General features: G+C 36.3%; 1 protein-coding gene across 2 annotated transcripts in view; it reads left to right on the top strand.

Annotated features, from left to right (window-relative positions):
* IMMP2L (inner mitochondrial membrane peptidase subunit 2) overlaps positions 1-15,033 on the top strand; it is a 956,056-nt gene that overhangs the window by 644,859 nt on the left and 296,164 nt on the right. For both annotated transcript variants that reach the window (XM_027539552.1, XM_027539553.1), the window contains exon 5: positions 10,576-10,641. In XM_027539552.1, the coding sequence (XP_027395353.1) occupies positions 10,576-10,641 (66 nt within the window). The remainder of the gene's footprint in view (positions 1-10,575; positions 10,642-15,033) is intronic.

The following is a 15,033-nucleotide window of genomic DNA, read 5'->3' as shown; positions in this document are numbered from 1 at the left end:
CACCTCCACTTCCACAGATATGTCAACTTGAAGCATATTCAATGTGTGGAAACCCAAATTTATAACAAAATAAATAAGGGGATGTATTTTTCAGCCCAGAAGTTTCTTTATAGTTCAGAGGAGTTTCTTTAAATAGTATGATTCCATATTGTATGGTAGAATACACACACGTACACACATATGTGTATTACATATGTGCTATATATTTTATGTATATACTATATATATTCATTTACATACAATTCTAGACAGTGAAGTATATTTGCAGTTCTGTTCACCACCTGAAGACGCAGTGTTTTATGTTTTGAAATGCCTGAATTAATAAACATTGGTAGAAATTAACTCATTATGATTACACTGTATTTCTTAGAGTTTTCACAATTAAGGACATTTGTTTTTTTCAGAATCAAAACAGTCAGTTACGAACTATTTCAGCTTTTTCAATTACAGAAGTTAGTCATAATACACATTTAATTGATTTTACATAATCAAGGCTGATTTACTATTAAGAACAGTTGTCACTATTTGCTTATTAAATGTCTTCTAATTGTAGTAAGTGATAGCCGGACAACTTTTAAATATAACCAAGAAAATGTTTATCAATAACAACAGTTTAATTGTTTAAAGTTCACGCTTTGTTGTTTCATAAGTACTTTTAGAATGTATTTACTTGTGTAAGAAATTGTTAGTCATAAATCTGAAACATAAACTTCTTGTTCCTGCTGCTACCTTCTTGGATCATTCGAACTCTGACTGAAATCTCTGGAGGTCTCTCAGTTCGGCTCAGTCCTGTCCAACTTTGCGACCCCATGGGCTGCAGCACACCAGGCTTCCCTGTCCATCACCAACTCCTGGAGATTGCTCAAACTCATGTCCATTGAGTCGGTGATGCCATCCAGCCATCTCATCCTCTGTCGTCCCCTTCTCCTGTCTTCAATCTTTCCCAGCGTCAGGGTCTTTTCCAATGAGTCAGTTCTTCTCATCAGGTGGCCAAAGTATTGGAGTTTCAGCTTCAGCATCAGTGCTTCCAATGAATATTCAGGACTGATTTCCTTTAGAATGGACTGGTTGGATCTCCTTGCAGTCCAAGGGACTCTCAAGAGTCTTCTCCAACACCATAGTTCAAAAGCATCAACTCTTTGGTGCTCAGCTTTCTTTATGGTCCAACTCTCACATCCATACATGACCACTGGAAAAACCATAGTTTTGACTAGATGGACCTGTGTCAGCAAGGTGATGTCTCTGTTTTTTATTATGCTGTCTAGGTTGGTCATAGCTTGTCTTTCAAGGAGCAAGTGTCTTTTGATTTCATGGCTGCAGTCAACATCTGCAGTGATTTTGGAGCCCAAGAAAATAAAGTTTGTCACTGTTTTCATTGTTTCCCCATCTATTTGCCATGAAGTGATGGGACCAGATGCCATGATCTTAGTGTTTTGAATGTTGAGTTTTAAGCCAGCTTTTTCACTCTCCTCTTTCACTTTCATCAAGAGGCTTTTCAGTTCCTCTTTGCTTTCTGCCATAAGGATGGTGTCATCTGCATATCTGAGGTTATTAATATTTCTCCCTGCAATCTTTCTTTTTCTCCCTGCAATCTTGATCCCAGTTTGTGCTTCATCCAGCCCAGCATTTTGCATGATGTACTTGCATTTAAGTTAAACAAACAGGGTTACGATATACAGCCTAGATGTACTCCTTTCCTAATTTGGAACCAGTTCACTGTTCCATGTCTGGTTCTAACTGTTGCTTCTTGACCTGCATACAGATTTTATCAGGAGTCTCTGAAGGAGTCTATTCCGACTGCTCAGGAGCCTGTTTTGGGTGGGGTTTACTTGGAGAGAATAAGCCATTTCTTCCATTCCCACCCAGGAAACAAGCCTGCCCAGGAGCACTGGCCTTAGTGCTCTGAAATTCTACTCACTTCTCACCAGGTTTTTCTATATATAGAACAACCCTCTGCACCTTCCTGATGATCCTTTCCCAGGTTTTCCCTTTTCCTTAAGACATATTTCCTATGCAAGACCATATGGTATTATAGCAGACAAATTTGAAGCATTTACCTGGGTTCTTGCCACCTCTTCTTTACTTCACTTTTCTAATAATGAGGCCCTTGGATTGGAGCATTTTAAGAAGTATCTGGACAAGAGTAATTATTAGGGATTGCATTTATACATACACACACACACACACACACACACACACACACACTTTGTGAAACTCTATCTGTAGTCATAGGCTTCACACTTGTGAAGATTTCAAGAATAAACCCAAAGAGCAATAAAAAGATCTTGATAGTTTCTTTTGTTTAAATATTAAAGACTTACATAATACAAAGAGAAGTCTGCAAGCGGCAAAAATGTAGCTGAAATGCTGACCTAAGTAAAAACTTTTAGAGTACTAATTAATAAAATTGCATTGAATTTAGAAAACGAATCATTATAAAAGGGGCTGAATGCACAAAGTTCACGCTACTACTGATAGTGAAGCAAGCATACAGAATCCAACATGGAAATTATTCATTTTTATCAGATAATACCCATTTAATTTAAAACTGACCTGTGACTTTCCAATATGAATACAATTATATTTAGTTTCGTGTTTCTTTAGTTAATTGTGTAATAAAATGTGACCAAACCTTTAAAATGCCATTCTTACCCTCTAATGCAACTGACTGAAATCAGTGGAGCATTTATGAAAGAAATAAATCAATCCATGTAACTCTTAAAAATAGAGGATCCTAATGATTTTCTTGTGCTCAGTTAACTGACCTCCTTTAGAAATTTATTTTAGAAAGAGATGGCACTAAGATTTACTGAGAACCTAATTCATGTTAGGGCTTCCCTGGTGGCTCAGATGGTAAAGCGTCTGCCTGCAATGTGGGAGACCCGGGTTCAATCCCTGGGTTGGGAAGATCCCCTGAAAAAGGAAATGGCAACCCACTCCCCCACACCAGTACTCTTGCCTGGAAAATTCCATGCACTGAGGAGCCTGGTAGGCTACAGTCCATGGGGTCGCAAAGAGTCACACACGACTGAGTGACTTGAATTTCTTTCTTTTCATTTTAATTCATGTTAGACTCTCTGATGGAGATTTCATACATATTTTCTCAGTTGTGATATGATGATAGAGGTAGAAGAAATTGTCAGGATTTCTAGAGGTTCCCAAACTCACATGTCCTCAGACCCTTAAACCCACATGAAACAAACTGTTGGCACTGTGGCAAATCCTCAAGATCTGCTTCTCAGATCCAGTGGACTCCCTTTCATGCCAGAATGTGGGTTTTAGGGTGCTAGATCTTTGTATTTGTCTAAGAGGAACAAGAAATGTGAGATCTCTTGTTTGCTTGGCCAGCTCCAGATTTAAAAGTACAGAAATAAATGATGTATGGACCAAACGAAAGATGTCTACAAGCTAGGTTTGATTGTCTGGCTTCTGGTTTGATCTGGCCTTATCTCTTTGAATATGAGACCCACATTGGTTATGTAGCTTGCCTACAGTCAGCTGCTGTCTGTACCAGAGGTAGACCATGACCATGATCATGGACTCCATTTCTACTGCCCGCCAGTCCATGCTTTTGTATGACACAAAAGCAGAAGTTCTTAGGCCATGGAAAATGAGTGAGATTGAATATTGCCAGGAAAAGAGTAGGTACATTCATAGGCCTTTTCTAGCTGTAACCTATGAAAATCATGTCAAACTCCGGCAACATTTTCTAAAATTACAAAAATAGAGATGATGTAGAGGGGAACCGTTTTGGACGTTTGTTTTGTTCGTTAATCAAAACACCTTTCCCTTTTGGTGCCATTGTTCAGAAGAGTTGTTCAAAAGGTCCTGATACCGCAGGTCCAAAGGAAAACAGCTAATTGAGAAAATGCCGCCTCTTGAAACGAGTATAGCGGTGGAAACAGAAGAGATAGCAAGGATTAAGTATCATATCGCATCAGAGCTTAAAGACCTATGCTTAATGATAAAAATTGCTCTTGTCGGAGCACTTGAAAAATGTGAGGGAGCTGAGAGAACAGAAATGTTCAAGTCTGATGGGGCACAAAATCGAATTACTGAAGTGAATGCAAAACGAGAAATTTTCACAGCATGCAGGGAAAAAAAAAAACAACAGAAAAAGGAATCAAGAGAAGAAGGAAGACCTCGATGACCTGTCCAGGTGATAAAATCTACGCATGATAGGAATACCTGAAACAGGGGACAAAGCAAATGAAGCTCAAATTGTAATTAAGGAACTAACTGAAGAAAAATGTTCAGAGTTAACAAACTAGATCTACAAGTAGAAAAGGCTCACAGGGTGCCATTGGAAGGATAAAGAAAAAAAGTCCACAAGTATCCCAGAGAAGACAAGCCACTTATAAAAGGATGAAAGTTAGCCTGACCTCAAAATTTTCCCTTGCAACTGTAAATGCCAGAAAACAATATCTACAGTTTTTGCTCAGAGGCTCGGTCTTATCCTGCTCTTTACGACCCCATGGACTGTCAGGCTCCTCTGACCGTGGGATTCTCCCAGCAGGAATAGTGGAGTGGGGTGCCATTTTCTCCTCCAGAGGATCTTCCCCACCCAAAGATGGAAGAGTTGTCTCTTTTGCCTCATTCATTGGTGGCAGGTGGATTCTTTACCATGTGGGAAGCCCATCTATGGTTTTAAGGGAAAATAGTTTTGAACCAATTAGATGTCCTCACAAGTTATTTGTGTACCAAGGCAATGGGAAGCATTCACAGATATGCAGAGGCTGAGAAAGTATATCTTTTAAGTACTGCCATTGAAAACTTTGTTAAGTGATGTACTGCATCCAACAAAAAACATGGATTAAAATAAGAGTAAGGAGGCAACGGTATAAAAGAATTGGTGGTAAGGTTTAGTTAAACGGCCTTAAGGTTACAGTGTTATATAGAATTATAAAACTAAATGCAAACATAAATATGTAAACTGGGTCTAAAATTTCAGCTTATGTCTTTATAAGCTTAAAAGGCATGCTAAATGTTCAATATGTAAAACAAAAAAAATACTGCTTTATTTTTAGCGTGTAAAGATATGCATGTTCTTAAGTTAAACATGTAAAATAAAAGGACTTTGTCACTGTGGACAGAACCTGTAGAATAAAGGCATATCAAATGTTAACCTAACAAAATGGGAAAACCAGTAGTACAGTTTTATTTCCTCTAGTTTTAATTATAGGAGTGGGAAAGTAGCAAATTTGTCTGTAATGCTAATACTAGTAGTGTACAAGGAAACTGTAAATTATTGATTGGGGTGGTAGTGGATTGAAACCTTATTTAAATACATCTTGCCTGTGGAAAATCAGTACCTACAGCTTTATGTAGTAGATCACTGTAGGTAAATTTGACAATAAATGCTGCAAATAGAGAGGACATATTCAAATTGTAGGGGCAGTGGTGAAAGACAGCAAGGAAGCATTAAAATTGGCATAAAATAGATTGATACAGGTACTGCTGAGTTACCACACTCAAACTGGTTAAATATTCCTATTTTAAAAGATTGAAATTGGGTCAAAAATCGATCTATAATCCTGGATACCCACATTAGTAGAAAACCGTAAAAGAGTTTAAAGATAATGAAAACAATGAGTCATAAGGGAGCAATATTTTTATTAGACAACTCAAGCTATAACATATTTATAAAATATACTGTACAGTTAAGATGCTTTATGTGGTAGATAACATGGCATTCATTGTAAAATAAATGTTCAATATCTTCCTAAAAAAATAAAAAAATAAAATTACAAAAATAAAAGATGTTATCATTTGCTATGATTTTTTTAATGTAACTTTTTATTGTTGTGTGGACTTTTAATTCTCATTTTGATGATTAAAACAGCAATACTTTTTATCATTATGATGATGTAAAGTTAGATAATTTAATGCATGGCCATCTGGAGAAGGAAATGGCAACCCACTCCAGTATTCTTGCCTGGGAAATCCTGACAGAGAAGCCTGGTAGGCTTCAGTCCATGGGGTCGCAAAGAGTCAAGACCTGACTTAGCAGTGAAACAATAACACATTCTTTTAGACAGTTAAAAAAAAAAGCCTATGAAATATAAGCCATCCCCAGGATATTAGTTTTTAGTTTTTATCTCATTAATGAAGAGTTAAAATTCAGATCTTTCTGTGGCATATGCCATGGTAACTTCTAATCCTGAAGTTAATTCTAAAATAATCTGGGGCAATCTTGATGCTTTTAAATATGAAAATCTACACAACCCACCCAGAAAGGTATAAGAATTTTACTATTAATGGGAGAAGGGTGAGCATGCTTAGAGATCTGACATCAGGATGAGCCCTGGGTTTGGGAATAGAGAGGGTAGGTACACTTGCTAATCTCCCTATTCTTGAGAACACACGGGGGCTCTCCTGAGTATTCCGGAGTACCTTCCCAGTGTTCCAAACAGGATTCAAATTACAACCTTTTGGAAACATGAAAAACATGAAATCAGCGACAGAGATTATGAGACCGAAGACATGGCTCTGTTGGCTTATCACAGGGTAAAAATGACAACACTTCTCTTAAGATAGGTAATGAAGTTCAAGAATGTTAAGTGTCACAGAAATCTTATTATGACTATGCTAACCCTTTACCTTTTCCCTTTACCATTCTCATTAGAGATAAATTCTGCCACATCAAACTGATCTACTGAGACCTACATGGTAGAGAGACCATTCTAGGCATCTTGTCCAAACCTCTGGAGAAACTTGCCTAATTAAATCTTCAGCATAGAGCAGAATGCTTAAAATCCAGGCTCCAGAAAGAAATACTATAAAACTGTGTTTATTATGAAAATATTAAATTTCAAATTTAAATGCAAATTTTATTGGTCAGTACACATCATGCCCCTAAAGTAAGGCGTAAGCCTTCACTTGTTATCCTTCACACTTCTAGAAGATAGGCAAGTGGCCAAGAAAATGCAGACAAAAGGAAGTTCACAATGTAAATCTGTAATAACTCTCATAACATGTCTACTTACGTCCCTGTAATGCATTCAGCAGCCTAATGATTAAAATATAGATATTGAGCAGTAATGGGATTAATGTTCATAATATGATTAGATTCATGAGACTAATATTACATTAAAATTTATAGATATGTTTGAAGTGGTAATTTATAAAATTTTAATTATATAGGTAGCTTACTTTGTATATTCTGTTTTGCCTCATGATCTTAATATATAGATTATTTTAAAATATAAAATACTTTGCACATATCTCAGAAACTTAAAATTTGTCAGCATAAGTAGTGTTTTATGCTGTTAAAGGTTGCTTTTTGTATTAACATTGCATCAATATTAGATGGGGGACTTGGAATTAGTTCAGTTCTCACCCCTGTCTTAGAGCATTTCTTCTCAGGTAGTGTCATGTGATACAAACATTTGTCCTCTTCTAATGGATTTTCCAGTACTCTGAACCAAAAATCTGGACATGTGTTTTATCACACACAGAACTATGCTTGCCACTTTGGTTTTATATCCTTCCTAAATTTTCCCAGTACAGTTGCATGCACATTTTCTTTTTTATAATTACTGATGCAAAGTCATGGTACACATACATTTTTCTTTTTTTTTTTCTTTTTTTAAATTTTTTTTAAATTTTATTTTATTTTTAAACTTTACATAATTGTATTAGTTTTGCCAAATATCAAAATGAATCCATCACAGGTATACATGTGCTCGCATGTTTAATCTATATATTCTGTTGATATTTACACATCATTAAAAATTCTTTTATAACATCTTTAATGTTTGAATGATATTTTATTATATGATGAACTATAACAATCTTGTTGATTTTTTTCTCTTTAAAAATAGACAGAATCCATGTAGCTAAAATTTTGTATATATACACAACTATTTCATAAGAATAAATTTCTAAAAGTGTGATATGTTAAAGAGAGTATAAAATCTTGACATGTTTACAGAAAGGTATGTTACATGATCATATACTTTAGGACATGTACCCGTGTCCCTAAACACTCAATAACAAATTGCATTAATGGTATTATTACTATTCCTTTGTTGAAAAAAACAGGAAAACAGTGTCCTGTTGTTTTAATGTACAATTCTTTAATGATCACTGAGGCTGAAAATTTTTTTATACATTTCTGGTTAAACAGAGAGACATGGGGGCAAATTTTCCTAAATGTCAATAAGTAACTTTGCACAGAAAATATGAATTCCATCATCTTGAATGGGCCAGATCCCTCACTCTAGCTATACATGAATGACATTAAATTTGTAGATTTACTCCATTTCATGAAGGGGACAGATCACTCAAAAACTCTGATCAAATTTCCATTTTAAAATAAAGAATGTTAATAATCAATCTAGTGAAAAGTTGTGTCAGTAAGTATGACATCTAAGCCACAAGTGGTTCAGATGATTTTCTTTTCTCTGCAATATATCGTGTGAAATAGACACCTTATTAAAGCTGCATGTTTCCCTTAATGAGGTATTAAATTCTGAATGTATTTAATCTTTTTAGTATTTTTGCATTTAGCTTCCTTTTTAAAGGTAATTCAATTCAAAATGTAACTTGAATTGGAATTATTTTTTTATCTATCGCTGATTTTCAAATCCATATTAAATGATCATTTATGTGACGTGTGAGATGTTTTTTGAAATAGGTCTTTTAAGATCAAAAGAATTAAAATGTTACTGCCAGGAAATTGGACATATTAAGATTGCGATAACCATTGCTCTATAACAAAGTGCCCCAACCTCCCGCAGCTGAAAACACTCATTAGCTCATACATTTTCTAGGAATCAGGAAGCCAGAAGCATCTTCAGAGGGTGGTGTGGCTCAGGGTCTCTCATGAGGGTGCGGTGAAGCTGTTGGCTACAGCTGTACTTTCTGAAGACTTGACTGAGGCTAAAGGATCTACTTTTAAAAAAATGTGTTTGATATACAATATTGTGTTCGTTTCTGGAGTATTACATAGTGATTCAACATTTACATACATTGGGAAATGATCACAATAAGTCTAGTAACCATCTGTCCCCATACAAAAGTATGATGATATTATTGACCATATTCCTTGTGCTATATATTAGATCCTGGTGGTTTATATATTTTGATACTGGCAATCTGTACCCCTATATCCCCTTCATCTATTTCAACCAATCTGTCGCCACGCCTGTCTCTCCCTACAACCACTCTTTTATTCTCTGTATCTATGAGTCTGTTGAAGGATTTGCTTCTAAGCTCACTCACAGGAAGGTTGCTGAGGACAGACATGGCTTCTCCCAGAGTGAGGGATCCCAGAGACAAAGTGAGCAGGGAGGAGGAAAGAGAAGGGGAGGGGAGTATTTATTAAATAGTATTACCTTGTAACATTTACCATAGCTATTAATCATAGGTTAAAATAAATGATGTCCACATTAAGCATATCAGAATGTATCAGTTTCCTTTAACTGTTAATAGCCTTACCTTAGCACTCTATATTACATAATCTTTACATGGCTAAACCTAAGTGTACTTTCAAATAATTTCCTCCTTTTGTGCCTTAGCTTTCCTAAAACTCAGACCCCGGATTCTCCCTCCATCTGCCTCTCCCTCCAGGAGTGTCCGATATTATATCAAAAAGATGGTAGTTTCTTGGAGGAAGGAAAACCCAGAGCTTACAGGAACCTCAAACACTGTCCCCTCTGCGTTTTGATAGAATAATGCTAGTATCAATGACAAGATTCCAGCAAAGCTGGGCTCTGCCCCTCCACAACTACTCCTTTAGCACAAGAAACAGAGCAGCTTTAACTAAGAAATGTGGCAAGGAACCAAGGGGTTAAGAATAGCCCCAAACTTCAAGTCCTTGAGGAAGTGATATCCTCTCTCCTGGGTGGGCTTGGTCCAAGTGCTTTGTTAGAAATAAACCAACATGGAAAAAACAACAAAAAAGACTCCAAATTCTTTGTTTTTTCAAAATAATTCAGCTTCAGTGTTTTCTTTTTAAAATCAAACTCCTTTGTTTATTTTAAATAAAATGAAACAAGTATGTTATTTAAGAAATGCCTCATTACTTTCTTATGTAATTAGTTGCTTTATATACATTGCCTCATTTAATTTAATAGTAGTATCTTAATTTGTAATTCTCCCAAGATCCTCTTTGCACAACCCTGTATCCATTTTAAAGATAAGGAAATCCACATCTGAAGAAGAAAATTAGCCCATCAAAATGAAAACTTCAAAAAGGGACTCAAAGCTGAAGCTTAATTTTATGACTCAGGTTTATTTTTTTAGAGTAGAATATATTAGTGTTGGAAGTATTTAAAAAGTTAAGATGATGTTTACATAAATAGAATATTAGATCATCCTTAAGACAGACTAAAACTAAAAGTATAAATACTACCATTTGGAGGTAATATCTGAAATGATTTGTTTCATGACTCCTCTTTCCTTCAGGTACTTTGATAATTCCTTCTCACTGAAGACTTAAGTAGGACTGATGTCATGTCATGGTTGCAAAGGGTCCTGTAATGACTTTAATATAGCTTATTTTCTTGTAATATTTATTTCCATTTTCTCAAAACAACAGACATAACTGATTATATAACTTTATTTTTCTAGGTCCCCTAAAAACCCAGAACAGAAGATCATTAAGAGAGTGATTGCTCTTGAAGGAGATATTGTAAAGTAAGTACTTAAGCTATGGTTTTTGAGTTCAGGTTATAAATGTCTAGATTTTTGTTGAGTTTTAAATCACATTACACGGAATGTATATCTCAGTCTAGAGAGGTGTATTTGATGGCTTCAAAGCTTTGGAGACTTTCTAAATGAACTACTACCTCTTTAGTGAGTATCATCAATCATTTGATAGGATATGGAGAAGGAAATGGCAACCCACTCCAGTGTTCTTGCCTGGAGAATCCCAGGGACGGGGGAGCCTGGTGGGCTGCCGTCTATAGGGTCGCACAGAGTCGGACACGACTGAAGTGACTTAGCAGTATCAGCAACAGGTCCATAAGCTGACTGATGGTACTCTTATCCTTTACTGGGAGACACATTTGAAATAGATATTAATTAAGGTGAAATTAACCACATTTTGTCAAATGACCATTAAATAACTGAATTTCATATATTTAAATTAGCATCATTTTTCAGATTATTATATCAAGTTTCAATTTAGAAAAATTCAATAATACTTTATTATTTTAGAAGCAAATACAGAAACAAAAGGGGAGATTTTATTGTAAAAAGGATGGAGAAAGATGTAAATGAATGTGAAACGGAAACTTCTGAATCAGTAACAAAAACAGTAGCTTTAGAAAATAACATTGGGACTTCACTGGCAATCCAAAGGTTAAGAGTCCATGCTTCTATACAGAGGGCACAGGTTTGACCCTGGTCAGGGAACTAAGATCCCATAGAACACTTGGCCAAAATAAAAGAAAATAACATTGTAACAATCAGCTGTTTTGACAATATGTAATAATGTTTTATTTATTCTGCTTGCTGATAAATCTAGAATAATGCTTGAGATTCAACAAGTAAATACTGATGTAGTGTGCAATGTCTCATGTTGATTGCTTACTTTATTATATGTTACAGCCAAGTCTATACAATGTGGGATTCACTATGCTTTGAAACTATATTTAGAAAGTTTTTTGATCCTGTTTTCCCAAAAAGCTTGATCCTAGACTATTTGATTAATGACAGTACAGTTTAAGCAATCTCATTAAAATGATCTAGAGTAAAATCTCGACCAGCAGTTCTCAAATGATGGCCCAAAGGGCACCGGGAGTTTCCAAGACCCTTTGTAAGGGTCTCTAAGATGAAAACTATTTTCCCGATAATACTAAGATATTATTTGTTTTTTCACTGTCATTTCTCTTGAATGTACAGTGGAGTTTTCCAGAGGTTATATAATGTATGATATTGCAGCAGACTGAAGGCAGAAGTAGAAACAGAAAGGGCTATCTTCTATTAAGCCAGATACTAAACAGATTGGTAAACATGTTTGGAAAAAAAAAGCCTCCCTTCTCACTATTTTTCTCTTGTTTTGAAAAACAGTTGTGCTTTCCATTCAACTTGTTCTTTTTGTTAACATACAGGCTTATTATTGTTATTTTATATTGAATAACTAAGATATCTAAAAATTCTCCACTATAATTTCTAATGTGATAAATATTGACAGCTAGTATCCACGTAAACAAAGGTTCTTCCAGGCCTCAGTTATCAGTAGAGCTATTGGGGTATGATGTGCTTGGTCTCTCTTCATGAGTATTTGCTTGGTCTTTTTTCCTTCCAAAATCCTTGTTGTTCAGTCACCCAGTCATATCCTTATTGAAGTATATTTTATATGCTGTGCAATTTACCCACTTTATAAATATGTTGTGCAGTGATTTTTAATATAAATCTATACAGTTGTGCAACCCTCACCACCATCTAGATTTGAAGCTTCCTATTACCTTCAAACACTCCCTTCCCAGATTTGTCCTAAACTCTGGTTCCCACAAATCCCCGCTGCTAATGCCACACAACCATGGATCTGCTTTTTATGGGTTAGCCTTTTCTAGAAATTTTACTTACATTTTAATATATGTTGTCCTTTGTCTCTGGTTACTTTCACTTAGCACAGCATTTTTTTTTTTTTTTTTTGGTTTCTCCATTTGTGCATCTGTAGTTTATTCCTTCATATTATTGATTACGTTTGATTACATGAACATACAACTCTATGAGTATATGCAAATCAGTGAGTTCCACTTTTTAAATGGGTAGATTATATGAATTACACCTCAATAAAGCTATTTTAAAAACAAAACAAAAAATTGATCAACAAAGCAGGGAAACTTTCATCTATGTAAAGTAATCTAACAGGATTAGGAATGGCAAGGGGCTCATTTTATAGTATAATTCAAGGAGAACACAACTTTAATTCTGATGTAATATTATTGGTCACTAGATAACTAGTCCACAATGTGAGATTGCAAAGCTTGGTTGGACATTAAAAAACAAACGAGCAAAAGAAAAAAAAAAAAAAAACCCCAAAAATGTGCAATCAAAAGCCCTACAACAGACCTTTCTGAAAAAAAGGCAGGATTGTTACTTTCCTCAGTAAATATAAATATTCTGTTCACAGAGGAGAGGCGGAGCTGAAATGGCAACCCACTCCAGTGTTCTTGCCTTGAGAATCCCAGGGACAGGGGAGCCTGGTGGGCTGCTGTCTATGGGGTCGCACAGAGTCGGACACAACTGAAGCGACTTAGCAGTAGCAGCAGCAGTAGGTTTACAGCTTCTTTCCCCATGGCTGCCACCCACATGGTGAACCTCTAGCTTGTTCCATTCTGCAAACTGACACTTGAGACATACGTCCCTTTCTGCCCTCTTCGCTATTCTTCTATCATGCAGGAATGAATGATATAAAAGCATGAAAGTAACAAGGCTCAAGACTTTTCTGCTCTGTAGCCTCTAAAAACTGCTTAATACTTGATTAAAAGAGAACTAGTTCTGTATTTGGTGTTTTAAAAGAAAAATTTAACTTTTATTAATCTGAAACTTCCATATCCTAGATATCCTAGCCTTCTTGTACTTTTAATTAGTAATTGAATATATTCCTATAATCATTTTCTAACAATGTTGAAAAACATCAAGGGATAGTTAGGGAATGAAATACTGTTTATTACTGTGCTTACTCCCTTTCTCTGTTATGCATTTTGAAGTGTATGAGAACATATAAAAAGTTAATATGCTATCTGTCTACCACTCATAGCATATTAAAAATTTTATATATTCTCATATGCTTAAAATGGTAACAAAGAAAAGTATTCTTGCCTGGAAAATTCCATGGGCAGAGGGGCTAGTGAGTTACAGTCCATGGGGTCACAAAGAGTCGGACATGACTGAGCATGCATGTATACACGCTACCACTGGAAATCATTTGTCATTAGTGTCCTAACTTGTAGTAGGCAAGGTGCTTCTGTCTGTGCTGCTGCTGCTGCTGCTGCTAAGTCACTTCAGTCGTGTCCAACTCTGTGCGACCCCATAGATGGCAGCCCACCAGGCTCCCCTGTCCCTGGGATTCTCCAGGCAAGAAAGAATACTGGAACGGGTTGCCATTTCCTTCTCCAATGCCTGAAAGTGAAAAGTGAAAGTGAAGTCGCTCAGTTGTGTCCAGCTCTAAGCGACCCCATGGACTATAGCCTACCACACTTCTCTATCCATGGGATTCTCCAAGCAAGAATACTGGAATAGGTTGCCATTTCCAGACCTAGAATTTCCACTCTTACTTTAACCCTGGGTAATACCAGATTATCTAGTAGGCAAGCTAAGCACTAATGTAGGTTTCCAGAAAAAAAAAATTTTTTTTAGAAAAAAAGAAGTATTATTTCACTAAATGACCAAAGGGGGGAAAAATAATACTTATCAGGACTTGGCTATACTTACTGTGCATTCTATGCTATTTTTATTTTGAATTACACATAATTAGAGGCTATAAAGGGAACCATCATCTTTTCAAAGGTTAAGCCCTTGAAAAGCTTGATCAAGTCCTCAATTTAATGTTCTGTTAGTTAAACTCCTTCAGATTACAGTTAAGTTAAATGTTAGTCACTCAGTCGTGTCCATCTCTTTGCGACCCCATGGACTGTGGCATGCCAGACCCCTCTCTCCATGGAATTCTCCAGGCAAGAATACTGGAGTGGGTAGCTATTCCCCTCTCCAGGGAATCTTCCCAACCCAGAAATGGAACCCAGCTCTCCTTCACTGCAGGCAGATCCTTTACCATCTGAATCAATAGGGAAGCCCAAAAGTGTTAGTTTCTTAAAGTGAGTTGTGTCTAAAGGTGGGTTGTGTCTCACTTTTTGAGATCCCACAGACTGCAGTCCACCAGGCTCCTCTGTCCATGGAATTTTCCAGACAAGAGTACTGGAGTGCATTGCTGTTCCCTTCTCCAGGGATCGAACCTGAGTAGAATCCAGTTTAAAGAGCACTCGTTTGAAAGTTACCTGGTGGAGGCAGGGTGACAGAGCCCAGGAGCAGCACTTCTGGTTTCTGTACACCTGTGCCCTGTCTGCTGGCACAGCACGC

Source organism: Bos indicus x Bos taurus, chromosome 4 (assembly GCF_003369695.1).
Source record: "Bos indicus x Bos taurus breed Angus x Brahman F1 hybrid chromosome 4, Bos_hybrid_MaternalHap_v2.0, whole genome shotgun sequence".
Classification (NCBI taxonomy): Eukaryota; Metazoa; Chordata; class Mammalia; order Artiodactyla; family Bovidae; genus Bos; species Bos indicus x Bos taurus.
This window is presented reverse-complemented; position numbering and strand designations above follow the sequence as displayed.